The 15293-nt window shown below is 39.6% G+C and overlaps 2 protein-coding genes across 3 annotated transcripts in view; both read left to right on the plus strand.

Annotated features, from left to right (window-relative positions):
- LOC139822648 (gustatory receptor for sugar taste 43a-like) overlaps positions 1–4786 on the plus strand; it is a 215015-nt gene extending 210229 nt beyond the window's left edge. For both annotated transcript variants that reach the window (XM_071794558.1, XM_071794559.1), the window contains 2 exons: positions 4348–4506; positions 4582–4786. In XM_071794558.1, coding sequence (XP_071650659.1) covers positions 4348–4506; positions 4582–4743 — 321 coding nt within the window. In that variant the 3' untranslated portion in view covers positions 4744–4786. The remainder of the gene's footprint in view (positions 1–4347; positions 4507–4581) is intronic.
- A 2315-nt stretch (positions 4787–7101) lies between these two features.
- Positions 7102–8847, plus strand: LOC139823236 (uncharacterized). Its single transcript, XM_071795618.1, has one exon. It carries the CDS (start codon positions 7662–7664, stop codon positions 8844–8846), a length of 1185 nt encoding a protein of 394 aa, XP_071651719.1. The 5' UTR covers positions 7102–7661; the 3' UTR covers position 8847.
- Positions 8848–15293: the final 6446 nt, after the last annotated feature.

Raw genomic sequence — 15293 nt, forward strand, 5'->3', positions numbered from 1 at the left:
TTTCTAAAATATCTTTAGCTTTTGTTCTATTGTTACTGAATGGCAAGTTATGCATCTTATTTTCAATACAAGTCTTACATTTCATAAACTCTGATTCAAGTTCATTTGGAATGCCCACTAATAACTGCTGTTTACATAATGTATTTAGATAGCCGAAATTTACATGTCCTAACATTCTATGCCATTTCTCTTTCGAACTCATAATGTTGTTATTATTACTGTCGGCTGTATTTACTAACGTTTCTCCGTATTTCGAAGTACTTGTTATTTTCTAAGTTCGATTTTCTTTGTATGCTACAGCTAATAACTTATTATTATCATCTATTATTTTTGCTATATTTCCCTTTGCAATAATCGTATTGTTATCTGTTAATTTTCCAAAATTTATTAAATTTGTATTCATTTTTTCGGCATAAAAAACATTACTCATATTTACTTTATTTTGTTTACCAAACGCGTTGAAATAGCTTACTACATTCCCTATTTTTGTTGCTTTTATATATCTATTATCCCCCAAATAAATATTGACTGGTTCTTTAAGCAAAATACTTTTCTCAAAATAATTCTCATTATTAATTATATGATCGGTACACCCGCTATCTAATAACCACTGGATTTCGTTACCTAATCTGTCTTGACTATAATTACTCTTCGCCGCGTGTGCCGTCGCTATCCATGCGCCTGATCCGCTCTGTTCGCTCGTGCTCGCTCCTTGTTGGCCACAGAAGTTACTTCGCCCTCTGCCGTAGTTGCCTCTTCCGGCTCTGCCTCGGCTGCGACCACGTGTTGAGCCTCGCCATGTTCCGCCGTTGTGTCCTGTTTGGCAGCCATCTTGGCACTCTCTTGCAAAATGCCTCATTTCTCCACACTTAAAGCAGCTTCCCTTTTGACTCTTTTTGCCGCAAATACATTCGATCTTTTTTTATCATGATCGTTATTGTTTTTTATTTCAGCAATTTGAATTTTATTCTTTACGTATGCTGCTGTTTGATCCTCTTCTTTTAATGTGTCTATTAAATCGCCAATGTAACTATACTGGCTCGATAACGTGTTCAACATGTAATTCAATTTTTCCTTTTCACTTATTTTAGCACCCGCGCTTCTCAATTCATTGACTGATTTCTTTAAATTACTAAAGAATGTTGCTGTATCACTATACTTCTCTAGTTTCATCTTTTCCAATTTATTTTGACACACAATCTGTAATGCCGTAAACTCTTTTAAATACATCTCATCTAATTTTCTTATAATTTTATAAGCTGTAGTTTCTTCACAAATAAATTCCAGTTGTTTATTTAATATGGCACTATAAATCAGATTTATTGCCTTCAAATCATTCTCATCCCAGGCTTCTTTATCTGCTGTTACTTTTGCTCTGGTTATCACTTCATCACAATGTTTTAACTTTTGAAACATCGTAATTCTTTTCTTCCACATGCTGTAGTCTTTTCCATCAAACACCGGTATCGTGATTTACTTTCTCTCTATTTTGTCTTCTTGCTTGTTCTCGAACGTTCCTTCGTGTTCGAACTCTCCTTTTGTCTAACACTTCTACTCCACTCACACCGATGCTGGATCACCTAAGCAAACCAGAAAACCACGCTTTGCTACCATGAAGGAATGGTGGATGCGGTAATAATTGGAGTGATTTCGAGATTCCAGTATAGCAAAAGTCTATTTAATACTTAGTGATACAGTGATCGACGTTCCTCTGCGCGAGTCTATATAGCTCTGAGAGCGTAATATACATTTGCTTCGCTCTCTCGCGATACTCACGTGACACACACACTACACTCACGCTACACTCACGTACATACACGGGAAGGGGAGGCGTATATATACGTCTACTCTCTCTTGCGCGCTCTAACTCTTACTATAGATACGATATTACTAAACTTATACAATATAGATGTACATATATTCTAACAGTATGTTACACGTTCTCTGTACCACATTGGCGATTTACTGATTCTAACAATAAGTTTCATAAACTGTGTTGGAAACATAGACCAATTGATCCATATCTGTAAATATGTTAAATTAATGTTGAGATATTGAAAAAAGAGACCTTATAAAACTCACCAATCAGTCTAAAAAACGTGGAATTCAGAGCCATATGTAAATTTAACACTCTCTGCGAGGAGACTTAACGATCTTGTCGGCACGACACACAACAATGATATGAAAGATATTGCAAGAAGAGACATGTCGTAGGTCAAAACACTGGTCAGGATTATGAGTCAAGGCAATAACATAAAATAATAGATTTTGATGTACTAATAGTAAAACAAGATTTGACAACGCCACAATGTTTAATGTACCAATAATAAAACGCGATTTGCCAACGACAAAAGTTTATGAGCATAAATTACAATTTACTTTAAACCGTGACATATGCATGATGCAAAAAATCTGTGACATTTTGAGAATTAATAATATTCTTTTGCAATTTGATATGGGTCATCTCAGAAACTAATCTCCTAGATAACTACCGCTGAAGATGGCTCAAAACTGAGCTAAAACGTACGGATCGATATAAATTAAAACGACCAATAAATCAGTTATTTCTGATATTACGCACGTAGATGTGCGTCTGACCCTGATAGCCTTTACTTTTTTTTAGTATATTTATGTTTCTTATACACGTATGGAAAACATATATTGATGCATGTTGACTACTACAATATATTATAACAATAGTTGATTTTTAAGAAACTTTCAAGACATTTAAGATTTCCAAATTTTTTTGTTTTAAATAAATATTTAAAATAATATAATTTTTATTGCGTATTTAAAATCAATTCATATTTGATGTGCTTTAGGGCTAGCGCACGTATATTGTAGCGTTTTACGCCTTAGGGCCAGCGCACAATAACATTGCCTACATTGCAACCTGCTTGCAGTAATCTTACGGCAGCAAATAAGAGCGTAACGTAACTGTAAAGGCTGGTCTACAATGGGTGTCGTAACTCTCGTACTCGTGTGTCGTAGAAAATTGACCAATTACAGTCGAATTTGAGGAGAATAATCAACTAGTGATTGGTCAATTTCTTACGACATATGACTTACGACAGTTACGACCCAGCCTTAGAGCCGATCTGCAATGGGTGTCGCAAGTCGTGAATCACAAGAATTGACCAATCATAGTTGATTATTCTTTTTAAATTTGTTACGTTACATTACGTTTTTTTAGGGCGGCAGTGTGGTCTAGTGGTAGAGCGCCAGACTCGTAATCTGAGGAACCAGGTTCGAGTCCACTAAAGCCATGAAATATTTTTCCAAAAGCTGCGCCCCTCCGTGCAAGATTGAGGCCCTTATGCGGAGAAAACTGGGCTCCGTCTTTCGGAAAGAGACGTTAAGCCGTTGGTCCAAAGGGTTAAAGTGAGAGGAGAAGGATAGTATTGGTAGTAGATTGCGAACCCTACGGGGATATGCAATAAATTGTCCGCAGGTCTTACGTTTTTCTTTGTGCATTGCCGTAAGATTGGTTTACGTGTCGCGTAACGCAAGATTTTCACGTAAGGCGTAAGACGCTACGACAATATATATGTGCTGGCCCTTACTCGCATATGGCCATCGACATATAGTATAGATTACGCGATCTCTACATGAAAGCCTTCAAAAAGTGTTCGGTAGAATTAAACAAAGAGACTGAGGTAGAGGTCAATACACCACTGGGTAGAAAAAGACAACTTGAGACCTTTACTAGAAATTCTTAACCAGAGATCGGACAATGTGCCATTGTGGACTTAAACCAGATATGACATTTTTGATGGCGGTTTATTTTGATTGTTGAATAAATATTAGAGCTCGGAAAAAGAACAGAGTAACCGGGTATCCGTCCGTTTGCCCGTTACCCGTTGTATATGGATCTGGACCGGTTCCGCGGGTATCCGGATAATTCGTGTACCTGTATCGTACAGGTACCCGCACGGGTACCTAACCTAACTCGAAATATCTCTAGGTGGCCGCAGAACCTGTCCAGATCTGTATACTGGTAATGGGTAATGGACGAGCAGATGGGTACCCCGGGTATTCCGAGCTCTAGTTTTGACTAACACTTATAGCTAGGTCAGCTAGGATTTCTTGGTTAGCTTTATATATCTTTCTCTCTCACACTTCCGGTTAGACCCCAAACGACGAAGCCAATCAGAGATTGTTAACAGTTTGTCTGATCTCTGGTTAAAGATCTCCAATCTCTACTAGTCACTATCTCTTCTCTTCAACCGATAAGTCACCGGTCATATTTTTCTACACCTAAGCGCAGACCATACTATATGTCGATGTGGCCTGCTTTTATAACTATCATTCTATAATATTATGCACGGTTTACACAACTATCTTTAGGGAAAGAAAACAGCAGTTTTGGTCAGTCAATTACTATCGATGAGTTCCGACAGAGAAGAAAAGAAACAACTCGAGATTTTTTCGCTTCAGCTCCTACACCGTCCTTTAGAATTTTCAGCGTGCGGACTTTTTATTTTGGATCGAACTCTCGTAACTTCGGTAAAAAATTAATAATTTATCTGCATACTACTCTAATTTTTAGATACAAATAAATATAAAAACTTAATTTTTTAGATCGCTGGTGCCGTCACGACGTATCTCGTGATACTCATACAGTTCCAAAAAGATGATGATACAAAAGGTAGTTTCGACAACATCTTAAAAAATGCCACGCAGATGTTGAAAAACGCATCGACATTTCATAATTTCACAGCAGGAAGATTTGGCTTAAATTAGAGTTTTTTATTCTTGATTCTATAATAAAGGTTTTTAAAAGTTAGTATTGTCGCTTCATTTATTTGCAAAATATTCATGATTAAAAGAATCATGAAGTAAATATCTACAAAAAAAGGTCTTATAGTTTGTTCTTATTTCAAGACTGTCTTAAGTAATATCTTAAAATGCTAATACGGCTCTGCGATTGGTTCATGACATTTTAAGCACAGTATAATCATATACAGTAGCCACAGTGAACGTTTTTAGTGGGTCTCAACCATTCAGCACAAAATGTTTTTAAAAAATGTTTCTGAATAGAGGAGACCGGGGCTATCTGTCTACACTTTACGCTTCTTTCAAGTTTACTAAAAACTGATAAAGATATTTGGCTAAACTGTTATTGTGTGTGATTGCAAACAATATACAAAAAGCAGTTTATTTTAATTCAGCAGAATTTAATACATACAGAATATATATATATATATGTTACGGGCAATTTGATTAATCCGGTCATTATGCATAATGGCCGGGCATTATGCATAATGCCCGCTTCTTTCGGGACATTTGAATAATAAAAGCAAAAATGTTCAAATTAATCAAACTGACCGGTCATTATGCATAATGCCCACAGACAAGTGGGAAATGTGATTAACATATTAAAATATCTTTCTAAAAAGAATGGCAGTCTGTCTATAATTTCAACTTTCTTACTTACAATGAGTTCATGCACTAAAATATTTTATATTTTGTGTTTAAACATAATTTATAACAGACAAATTAATAAATTATTTGGTAAATGTGCAGAATAGTGGCCTTCTCACCGATTTTGTTGAACTTAGGCTTAATCGACGCGTTTTTGCACGAAACGACCGAATCTGGCAGAAAAAAGTGTCGCTCTGCCCCGCGAAGCGAGATATTAACGGTTAAAGTTGACAGGAATCAAGTTATGATTCCTGTCATACCGACGAGATGCAGCGACTACGACCATGCCCTGCGGCCACACGCGCAACACTTTCTTTGCAATGTACATAAAATATTAATCTTATTTTCATTAAAAGTCGATCATAAATAAAAACAATATGTAGAAAATGTAAAACGTTTTAAAAACTTATTGTAAAAAACTTTCACAAAGTTAAAAAAATAAGGAAAAAACAATTCTACCAATCAAAAAGCTAAAAGATATGATATCAATACTGGAATTAAGAATATACACTCGTCCATCGATTTACGCGGAATATTCGTTCCACGTGGGTTTTTTTTACGAGGTTGAGAATTGTGTAAATGAAGTCTGCCAGTACATTAAACTGAGACCGCGTAAATATAGTACCATCTAAAAAAACCGCGTATAAAAAGTACTGCGTAAATCGAGAGACGATGAGTACGTGTATATGATTGCATAATTATTGTTATACATTTTCCCCATTTCAGAACTGCAAAACTTTTATTCAAGAGCAATAATATTTCGGTTTAAAATAAAACAGTTTACTTCGACATATGATATGACGTGGAAATTCTTCTCTTTGTTTAATAAAGCTAGAATGTATGTTATTTTGCAATTAGTCTTGATATATTTTTCTAATCATTTATTCTAATGTCGTAGTAAGAATTAACATTTACATAGCTAGCAAACTGTTAAATCGAAGGGTTTATTAATTCAGAATAATCATAATTTTCCTGATTCATTATTGATGTTACAATAACAATTTAAAGATTTTTTATTCTGATCTATAAGATTGCATATCGGAAGAACCAGAAATTTCCACGTAGAAACGTGCCAAAAACAAAAAATACTGTAGGGACACCCGTTACGAGTACCGACAAGCGCGTGACGCGTTCGGACACACGAGCGTTGAGGCAGGCAGTCGGGGCTTTTCGCGAAAGCTCGGCAAAGTAGAATAGGAGAAGTAGGGAGAGCGCGTGAGAGGCCGGCGAGGAGATAGGCGAGAGAGATAAGACGGCGATCACGGCGAACAGTTCCCTTTTGTAACACACATCTTTATTCTAAAATACATCCACTGTTATTGAACAGGCGTGCACCGTTTTTTCACCCAAATCCCACATCTTTTGGGAGCTCGTCCGGGATGTGAAAAGACAAGTGCGTGGACGTGAGAGGCGAAACTGTACGACAAAAAACCCGAATTCGTGTCTGACCACGTGTCCGGCACGAGGGAAGCAGCAAGACAGAGGACGAAAAGAAGGAGCCGTTAAGTAACGCCGAAGACGAAGACGAGAAGAAGAAAGACGAAGCATCGAGTGGCGAAGCGACAGGTGAGGCTGCGGAACTACACGGACAATTTCCTGTAACGCCGAAGACGAGGGAAAGTAGGACGAAAGGGAAAAAAGTGAAAGGCTTTGCAACACGTGCGAGGTGTAGTCTCACCGGACGGTTCAAGAGTTTGAAGAAAAGCGGAGACGGTCATCTTGCAGCAAAGAGGCCAAATCAAAGAAACGGCGAAACGATCGGCGGACAAAAAAATGAGACGGGCGCTGAGTCAACAGCCGCGGAAAACAAACATCTCCGGCAAGAAATCGAGCGGCTGAAACAAACGCAGGCAGCCATGACAGCACAACAGGTATTACCGCTGGGCGCCATTGGTCCCTCCCCAAATCAAATACAATTTCGAGACGTCGAAAGCACGATACTAAAATTCAAAGGCGACGACATCTCTCTATCGATCGATTAGTGGATAGAACATATCGAAGAAGACGTGGCGCTGTATAATTGGAATTCGCTGCAAACATTGGTTTTCGCGAAAAAATCCCTCGCAAGCGTTGCAAAATTGTGGCTTGAATCTCAGGAAAATTTTCAATCATGGCAAGACCTGAAGAGGGCTCTTAAGGACGAATTTAAGACGAGAGTGGACAGCCGGGAGATACATCAGCTCCTCACGAAGCGTCACAAACTTGCGACCGAGTCGTACCAGGAGTATATTCCGCATATGCGCAAAATCGGTAAGCGAGGAAATTTATCGGAGCCCAAAATCATTCAATACGTAATCGATGGTATACAAGACTACGAATCGAACAAAACCATTCTTTACGGCGCTAAAACGTATGCTGAATTTAAAGACAAAATGGTGTACTACGAGGCAATCAAAAGTAAAGTCGGTAAAGGAGGTCGCGAGAAACCGGCGGCCAAAACGACGAGCGGCCATGAGTCAGCGACGAAAGGGGCGAGTAACACGGGACCAGCAGCGAAGGAAGCTTTCACTACCCCCACGCCGCGGTGTTACAACTGCAGGGAGACCGGACATCTCAGCCGAAACTGCGCGCATAAAGAAAGCGGAGCCAAATGCTTCAAATGCAACGAGTTTGGACATATTTCTCGCAATTGTACCAAACCCGGAGCACGAGGCCCGAGTGCACGAGGCACGAATCAGTCGGAAAAGACGAGCGGAACGACAGCGAGTACCAGCCAAGTCCTGTGCGTAGGCGCAGGGCTCAACAGAGTCTACAAAACCATCCGAATCGGGGAGAAGGACGTCACCAGTCGCGTGGACACAGCGAGCGACTACCATCTGATGCACGTGGACCAGTATTTGGAACTGGGTTCACCAAACTATGATCCGGAAACCGAGGCTCTGAAGGGGCCAAAGAACGTGAAGATCCGCACCATGAGTCGCTGCAAAATCGACATGGTGGTCGATAAAGTAAACTATCCACTTACCTACCATATGGTCAACGTCGACAACATTCCAGATCGCGTCATGATCGATAGCGAAATATTAGACGTAGCCGAATTGCATATAAAAAAGAACGAGACAAAAGTAATAAAATTATCTGAAGGGGAAAATTTGATTCTCAACATAGAAGTAGAAAACGAGATAAAAAACGTAGAGATCGGGTTAGACGTAAGCGTCGCGTGTCGTAACGAAGTAAAAAGATTAGTAGATTCTTACAAACCGAATAAAACAATGGAGTCGCCGATAAAATTAAAGATTATTTTGAAAGATGAAAAGCCAATCTGGCAAGGTCCGCGGAGACTTACAGAACGGGAAAAGCACGAAGTAGACGAACAAATCGGAAATTGGCTTGAGACAGGAATAATTAAACCGAGTTATTCAGAATTCGCGAGTCCGATAGTAGTTGCGCGTAAGAAAAAGGCGAAGCCAGAGTGTGCATAGATTTTCAAAATTTAAACAAAAAAATCGTGCGAGATCACTTTCCGTTGCCAATAATCGACGAGCAGATAGACAAGCTGGTGAACGCGCGGGTCTTTAGCACGCTAGATTTACGAAACGGATTTTTTCACGTGCGTGTAGACGAAGAAAGTCAAAAATATACGTCGTTCGTAACGCCGTCGGGACAATATGAGTTTCTCAGAGCTCCATTCGGTCTCTGCACATCGCCCACAGTATTTCAGCGATTTATTGTACACGCGTTCTGTGAATTGATCAAAGAAGGAATTGTTTGCGCATACTTGGACGATTTTGTAATTCCCGCGATAGACGAAAACGACGCCGTAGCCAAATTAAAGCGAGTATTAGAAGTTGCAGCGAGTAACAGACTTGAGATCAATTGGGGAAAATGTCAATTACTTTGCCAAACAATTGAATATCTAGGATACGTTGTAGAGAACGGCACGATCAAGCCGTCGCCGAAGAAGACGTTAGCTCTAGTCAATTTTCCGAAACCAAAGACTATCAAGCAAATACAGAGCCTTTTAGGTTTGGCAGGCCACTTCCGAAAATTTATCGGAGGATATGCGAACATCGTGAGGCCGCTAACCGATGCATTGAAAGGTGGACGACAAAGCGCAATCACGCTGGACGACGACCAATGCGAAGCATTCAAGAAGCTGAAGCAAATACTCACGGAGCCGCCCGTCTTGCGCATTTACAACCCGAAATACGAAACAGAATTGCACACGGACGCCTCTCAAGAAGGATACGGAGCAATTCTCTTGCAACGCTGTCCAGACGATCGGCAGCTGCATCCAGTTCAGTATATGAGTCTCAAGACGACCGACGCAAAAAGAAATTATGCGAGCTACGACCTGGAGGTCCCAGCGGTGATAAAGGCCCTACGCAAATTTCGTGTATACTTACATGGGATATTTTTCAAAATCGTTACAGATTGTTCAGCCTTTGAGAGGACGATGGAGAAGAAAGACATGGTCTCGCGTGTGGCTCGATGGGGCATGTTTCTCACGGAATTCGACTACACGATTGAGCATCGGCCAGGCAAGAGGATGATGCACGTCGACGCGTTGAGCCGATATCCCGGAGTATACGCAATACGAAACGACTTTGTCGAACGACTTAAAAGAGCGCAAGAGACAAACGAACGAGTAAAATTGATACGACAGGCACTGTTGACCGGAAGCTACAAAGGTTACGTCGTCGAGCATGACCTTCTGTATAAGACGAGCGAGACCGATAAACTATTGGTCATACCGAAGGGAATGCAAACCGAGGTCATACAGCGAGCCCACGAGATCGGACATTTTGGCATTCGAAAGATCGAGAGCTTGATCTCTGACAAGTACTGGATCGACAAACTACGAGAGAAAATTGAATTCTATATACAGAATTGCATTTCGTGCATTCTAGGATCAAAAAAAGGAGGAAAACCCGAGGGATTTCTGAATCCCATCCCGAAGGAAGATTTGCCGCTGCAGACGCTTTATCTGGACCATTTAGGACCGTTGGAATCAACCAAGAAGAATTATCGCCATTTACTCGTCGCAGTAGATGCGTTCACAAAATTCACGTGGATTTTCCCCGACGAGATCCACCGGAACAAGCGAAGTACTGGACAAATTACGAATCGTGCAACAAACATTCGGAAACTCGAGAAGAATAGTGACTGACAGGGAAACAGCATTCACGTCGAATGACTTTCAAGACTATTGCGAAAAAGAAGCAATTCATCACACGCTGATAACGACAGGAATGCCGCGGGGCAACGGCCAAGTCGAACGAATTAATCGGATCATCATTACCATCCTAACGAAGCTTTTCGATCGAGAACCTAACCCATTGCATTGGTATAAGCATGTGAGCAAAGCGCAGCGTGCCATCAACTGCACACACCAACGAAGCATAGGAGTATTGCCGTTCGAGCTGCTAACGGGGACGAAGATGAGAACGAACGAGAAACCGCAACTGCAAGAAATCATCGAGGACGAAACTGCAAACGCATTTGTCGAGGAAAGAGAAGAAATTCGAGCGAAAGCGAAGGAACAAATACTGACCGTACAGGAAGAGAATCGAAGTGGATTCGACAGAAAAAGGAAAGCCGCGAGGAAATACACCGTGGGAGATCTCGTCGGTATCCGCAGAACTCAGCTCGGACCAGGATTAAAGCTACGAGAAAAAACTCTGGGGCTATACCGGGTTACAGAAATAAACGCCAATGATCGCTACGAAGTAGAAAAAATCGATGGCGAAGGGCCTCAGAAAATAACGACTGCGGCCGACTCCATGAAGCCGTGGAAGAACTCACACGCCGAAGACTACGATTCAGAATCGTCTGGGGCAGACGATTATCAGGATGGCCGAGATGTAGGGACACCCGTTACGAGTACCGACAAGCGCGTGACGCGTTCGGACACACGAGCGTCGAGGAAGGCAGTCGGGGCTTTTCGCGAAAGCTCAGCGAAGTAGAATAGGAGAAGTAGGGAGAGCGCGTGAGAAGCCGGCGAGGAGATAGGCGAGAGAGATAAGACGGCGATCACGGCGAACAGTTCCCTTTTGTAACACACATCTTTATTCTAAAATACATCCACTGTTATTGAACAGGCGTGCACCGTTTTTTCACCCAAATCCCACAATACCATAGTTTTATGATGTAATAATGCTGTTAATATTATTAGCATTACTTGAAATGAGGAAAATGGTTGGTTATTTTACTTTTTTATTTTTACTCGTACCATATTTTGACCATCGTGTCAAAGTTTGTCGACTCACTGTAGAAATACTATTACGATCTAAGAAAAGCTTATTATATCTCCTACGCTTTCTCGACAATGAGTAACTATTATCATCACTGCTGCTCATTTTAAATAAAATATGATCATCCAGCTATCTATACAAGAGAACAAATATATTAATTGTGATAAAAAATTTATCAAAAAATTATGGCTATTGTAAAATCTGTATTAGAATCATCTATTTTATTGGAGTTAATCATGATTTTTACTGTTGAAAGTTTAATAAATCTAAGCAAAGCTAACCTCATATATTTGTGTAAATGCACGCACTTTGCGCAACACAACCTATATGTGTGAGGCCCGGATTTTCATGGATATTGCCACGGTATTGTGAAAAAAGACAACAACGTTTTGATCTGCACAGCTTTCGTAGAGACTGCGATCCGTTCTTTACATACTGTATTCGTCGAGATATGCAGACTTCTCAGGACTGCGATCTGTTATTTACATAATAATCATCTCTTTTATTGGAGTCAATCATGATTTTTACTGTTAAAAGTTTAATAAATCTAAGCAAAACTAACCTCATATATTTGTGTACATGCGTGCACTTTGCGCAACACAGCCTATATGTGTGAGGCCCGTTACTTCATGGATATTGACACACGGTATGGTGAAGAAAGACAACAGCGTTTTGATCCGCACAGCTTTCGTAGAAACTGCGATCCGTTATTTACATACTGTATTCATCGAGATACGCGGACTTCTCAGGACTGCGATCCGTTATTTGGCACGAACACGATAACCGGGGCCCCTTGATTTGACTGTGGTTTCTGGTAGTATTTTTTACGCTGAACAAAAAATTATATAGGTCTTATAGGGCTAACTGCTTTAGTTTTCGAGATATGCAGTATTAAAGCTCAAAATTAATATAACTTGGTAAATGTCTAGATTAAAGGCGATCTCACCGGTGTGAGGTATGCGTGAACTATTTCGGGACTACCGCACCTCCCCCGAAAGCACGGGGGGGTGTGCGTGAACCTCGGTTCGCGTGGAAAGTGTATGCGTGAACTATTTTGGGACTACCGCACCTCCCCCGAAAGCACGGGGGGGGTGTGCGTGAACCTCGGTTCGCGTGGAAAGTATATGCGTGAACTATTTCGGGACTACCGCACCTCCCCCGAAAGCACGGGGGGGGGGGGTGTGCGTGAACCTCGGTTCGCGTGGAAAGTATATGCGTGAACTATTTCGGGACTACCGCACCTCCCCCGAAAGCACGGGGGGGGTGTGCGTGAACCTCGGTTCGCGTGGAAAGTGTATGCGTGAACTATTTCGACATATATATTAGTTATTATGCTTTCCAATACTCAAAATAGCTGCTATATTTTCAAAACTTTTTTTTGTTAATAACTTTTTAATGAATAACGAGCGACGGCTAAAACCTTCTGAAGGTCACTCGGGGTCGTGACTTTGACAACATATATCAAAGTCATTGAAATCGGTGAGGTCGCCTTTAATCTAGACATTTACCAAGTTATATTTATTTTGAGCTTTAATACTGCATATCTCGAAAACTAAAGCAGTTAGCCCTATAAGACCTATATAATTTTTTGTTCAGCGTAAAAAATACTACCAGAAACCACAGTCAAATCAAGGGGCCCCGGTTATCGTGTTCTCCCCCGTTATTTATATAATACTATGTTCGTCGAGATATGCGCATCAGATCGACGTCGAATATCGATTCTATCAGATCTCAACAATGCGGTTCTGCAGGTGTTGTTGAACATCGATAGTTTCAAATATTTCGAGGTTATTTCGATGTTATGATAATTTAGCAAACAATCTGTTTTGGTAGCATGTAGCAATATAATATATAACTTAATTCTTTCAAGATTTTCAATGTTTTTCATGTTTGTCCATTATCAACGATTCGATATCGGTTCGATATCGATTCGACTTATGAGATAAAAAGAACTATAAATTGTTTCCTGAATCGAAGAAAACTGAAAATTATTGTGTTTTAAATTATACATTAACCAAGTATGAAGTCTAATATATATATTATATATAATTTATGGGGCATTCCATGCGAAGTGATCCACCCTAAAAAAATTTTTTTTCTGATCGTGCTGAAATTTGCACAATCTATTGCCCTATTGACCATAATTATCAACACCAATTTTTTTGACATTTGTCCAACGCGTTGTCTACTTACAGGAGTTTAAAGTTTCGGCGTTGAGGCCGTCATGTTAAACTTCATACATCGATAATTTGTCGTAAACATTACCGATTTAAAAGAATGACCAGTGATTTTTTAAGTATTTTTTACACACTTTCAAAATATATGATGCATTATTTATATATAAAGGTTAATTAATTGATATTTTTTAACATCAATATTAAATTCAGATTTTTCTTTAAGATCGGCATCTTTGATTTCAATAAAAAAATGCCAAAAAAAGAAGAAAATTTTGTCAACAAAAAAGTATAGGAAGTCCAAGATGGAAAAATCACTCCTTAGTAAGTTACAACTCATTTTGTGTGCGAACTCATGCCCGCGGCGCGGCGGGCACCGATATATCGGGTGCCGAGAGTCGCGACGTTCCACGAAACTTGCGATTTTCCATCGCCTTTATTATAAGTCAGCTGCGCATGTGTATAAAAATATGATTTTTATTCAATTTTGTTTTGAAAATGCGTAAACTATAAGTATGTATCATTACCAAATTTTTTCACCGTACATTTTTTTTGCGGCGTCTAATACACTTAAACACTTAAATCGATGCAGTAGGAGCAGGAAAATTTTGTGGCTAAAAATTTTATAATAATACATGCTTATATTTTACATATTTTCAAAACAAAATTGAATAGAAATCATATTTTTATACACATGCGCGGCTGACTTATAATAAAGGCGATGGAAAATCGCGAGTTTCGTGGAACGTCGCGGCTTTCGGCTCCCGATATATCGGTGCCCGCCGCGCCGCAGGCATGAGTTCGCACACAAAATGAGTTGTAACTTACTAAGGAGTGATTTCTCCATCTTGGACTTCCTATACTTTTTTGTTGACAAAATTTTTTTTTTTTGGCATTTTTTTATTAAAATCGAAGATGCCAATCTTAAAGAAAAATCTGAATTTAATATTAATGTTGAAAAATATCAATTAACTAACCTTTTTTATTAATAATGCATAATATATCTCGAAAGTGTGTAAAAAATACTTAAAAAATCACTGGTCATTCTTTTAAATCGGTAATGTTTACAACAAATTATCGATATGTGAAGTTTAACATGACGGCCTCAACGCTGAAACTTTAAACCCCTGTAAGTAGACAACGCGTTGGACAAATGTCAAAAAAATTAGTGTGAATAATTATGGTCAATAGGGCAATAGACTGCAGATTTCAGCACGATCAGAAAAAAAATTTTTTTAGGGTGGATCACTTCGCATGGAATGCCCCTTATATAAATTAATATAAATTTTATATATATATATATATATATATATATATATATATTGTTGCGCTCTCTGAGTCACACTGTCACACACTCGCTCACTCTCGCGCACTCACTCCCGTCGCTCACGAAAATAATGGAAACTCCGCGTTTAATCAAAGAGAGAATCTCAGCGTTTATTATAATCAAGATACAGCGCGGACTCGCGTCCGTCGTCCAGCTGTTCGAAAACAAATCTGA

Source organism: Temnothorax longispinosus, chromosome 12 (assembly GCF_030848805.1).
Source record: "Temnothorax longispinosus isolate EJ_2023e chromosome 12, Tlon_JGU_v1, whole genome shotgun sequence".
Taxonomy (NCBI): domain Eukaryota; kingdom Metazoa; phylum Arthropoda; class Insecta; order Hymenoptera; family Formicidae; genus Temnothorax; species Temnothorax longispinosus.

Excerpts from the sequence above, each read along its gene's own strand:
- LOC139823236 (XM_071795618.1), top strand. The coding sequence starts at position 7,662 with ATGCGCAAAATCGGTAAGCGAGGAAATTTATCGGAGCCCAAAATCATT.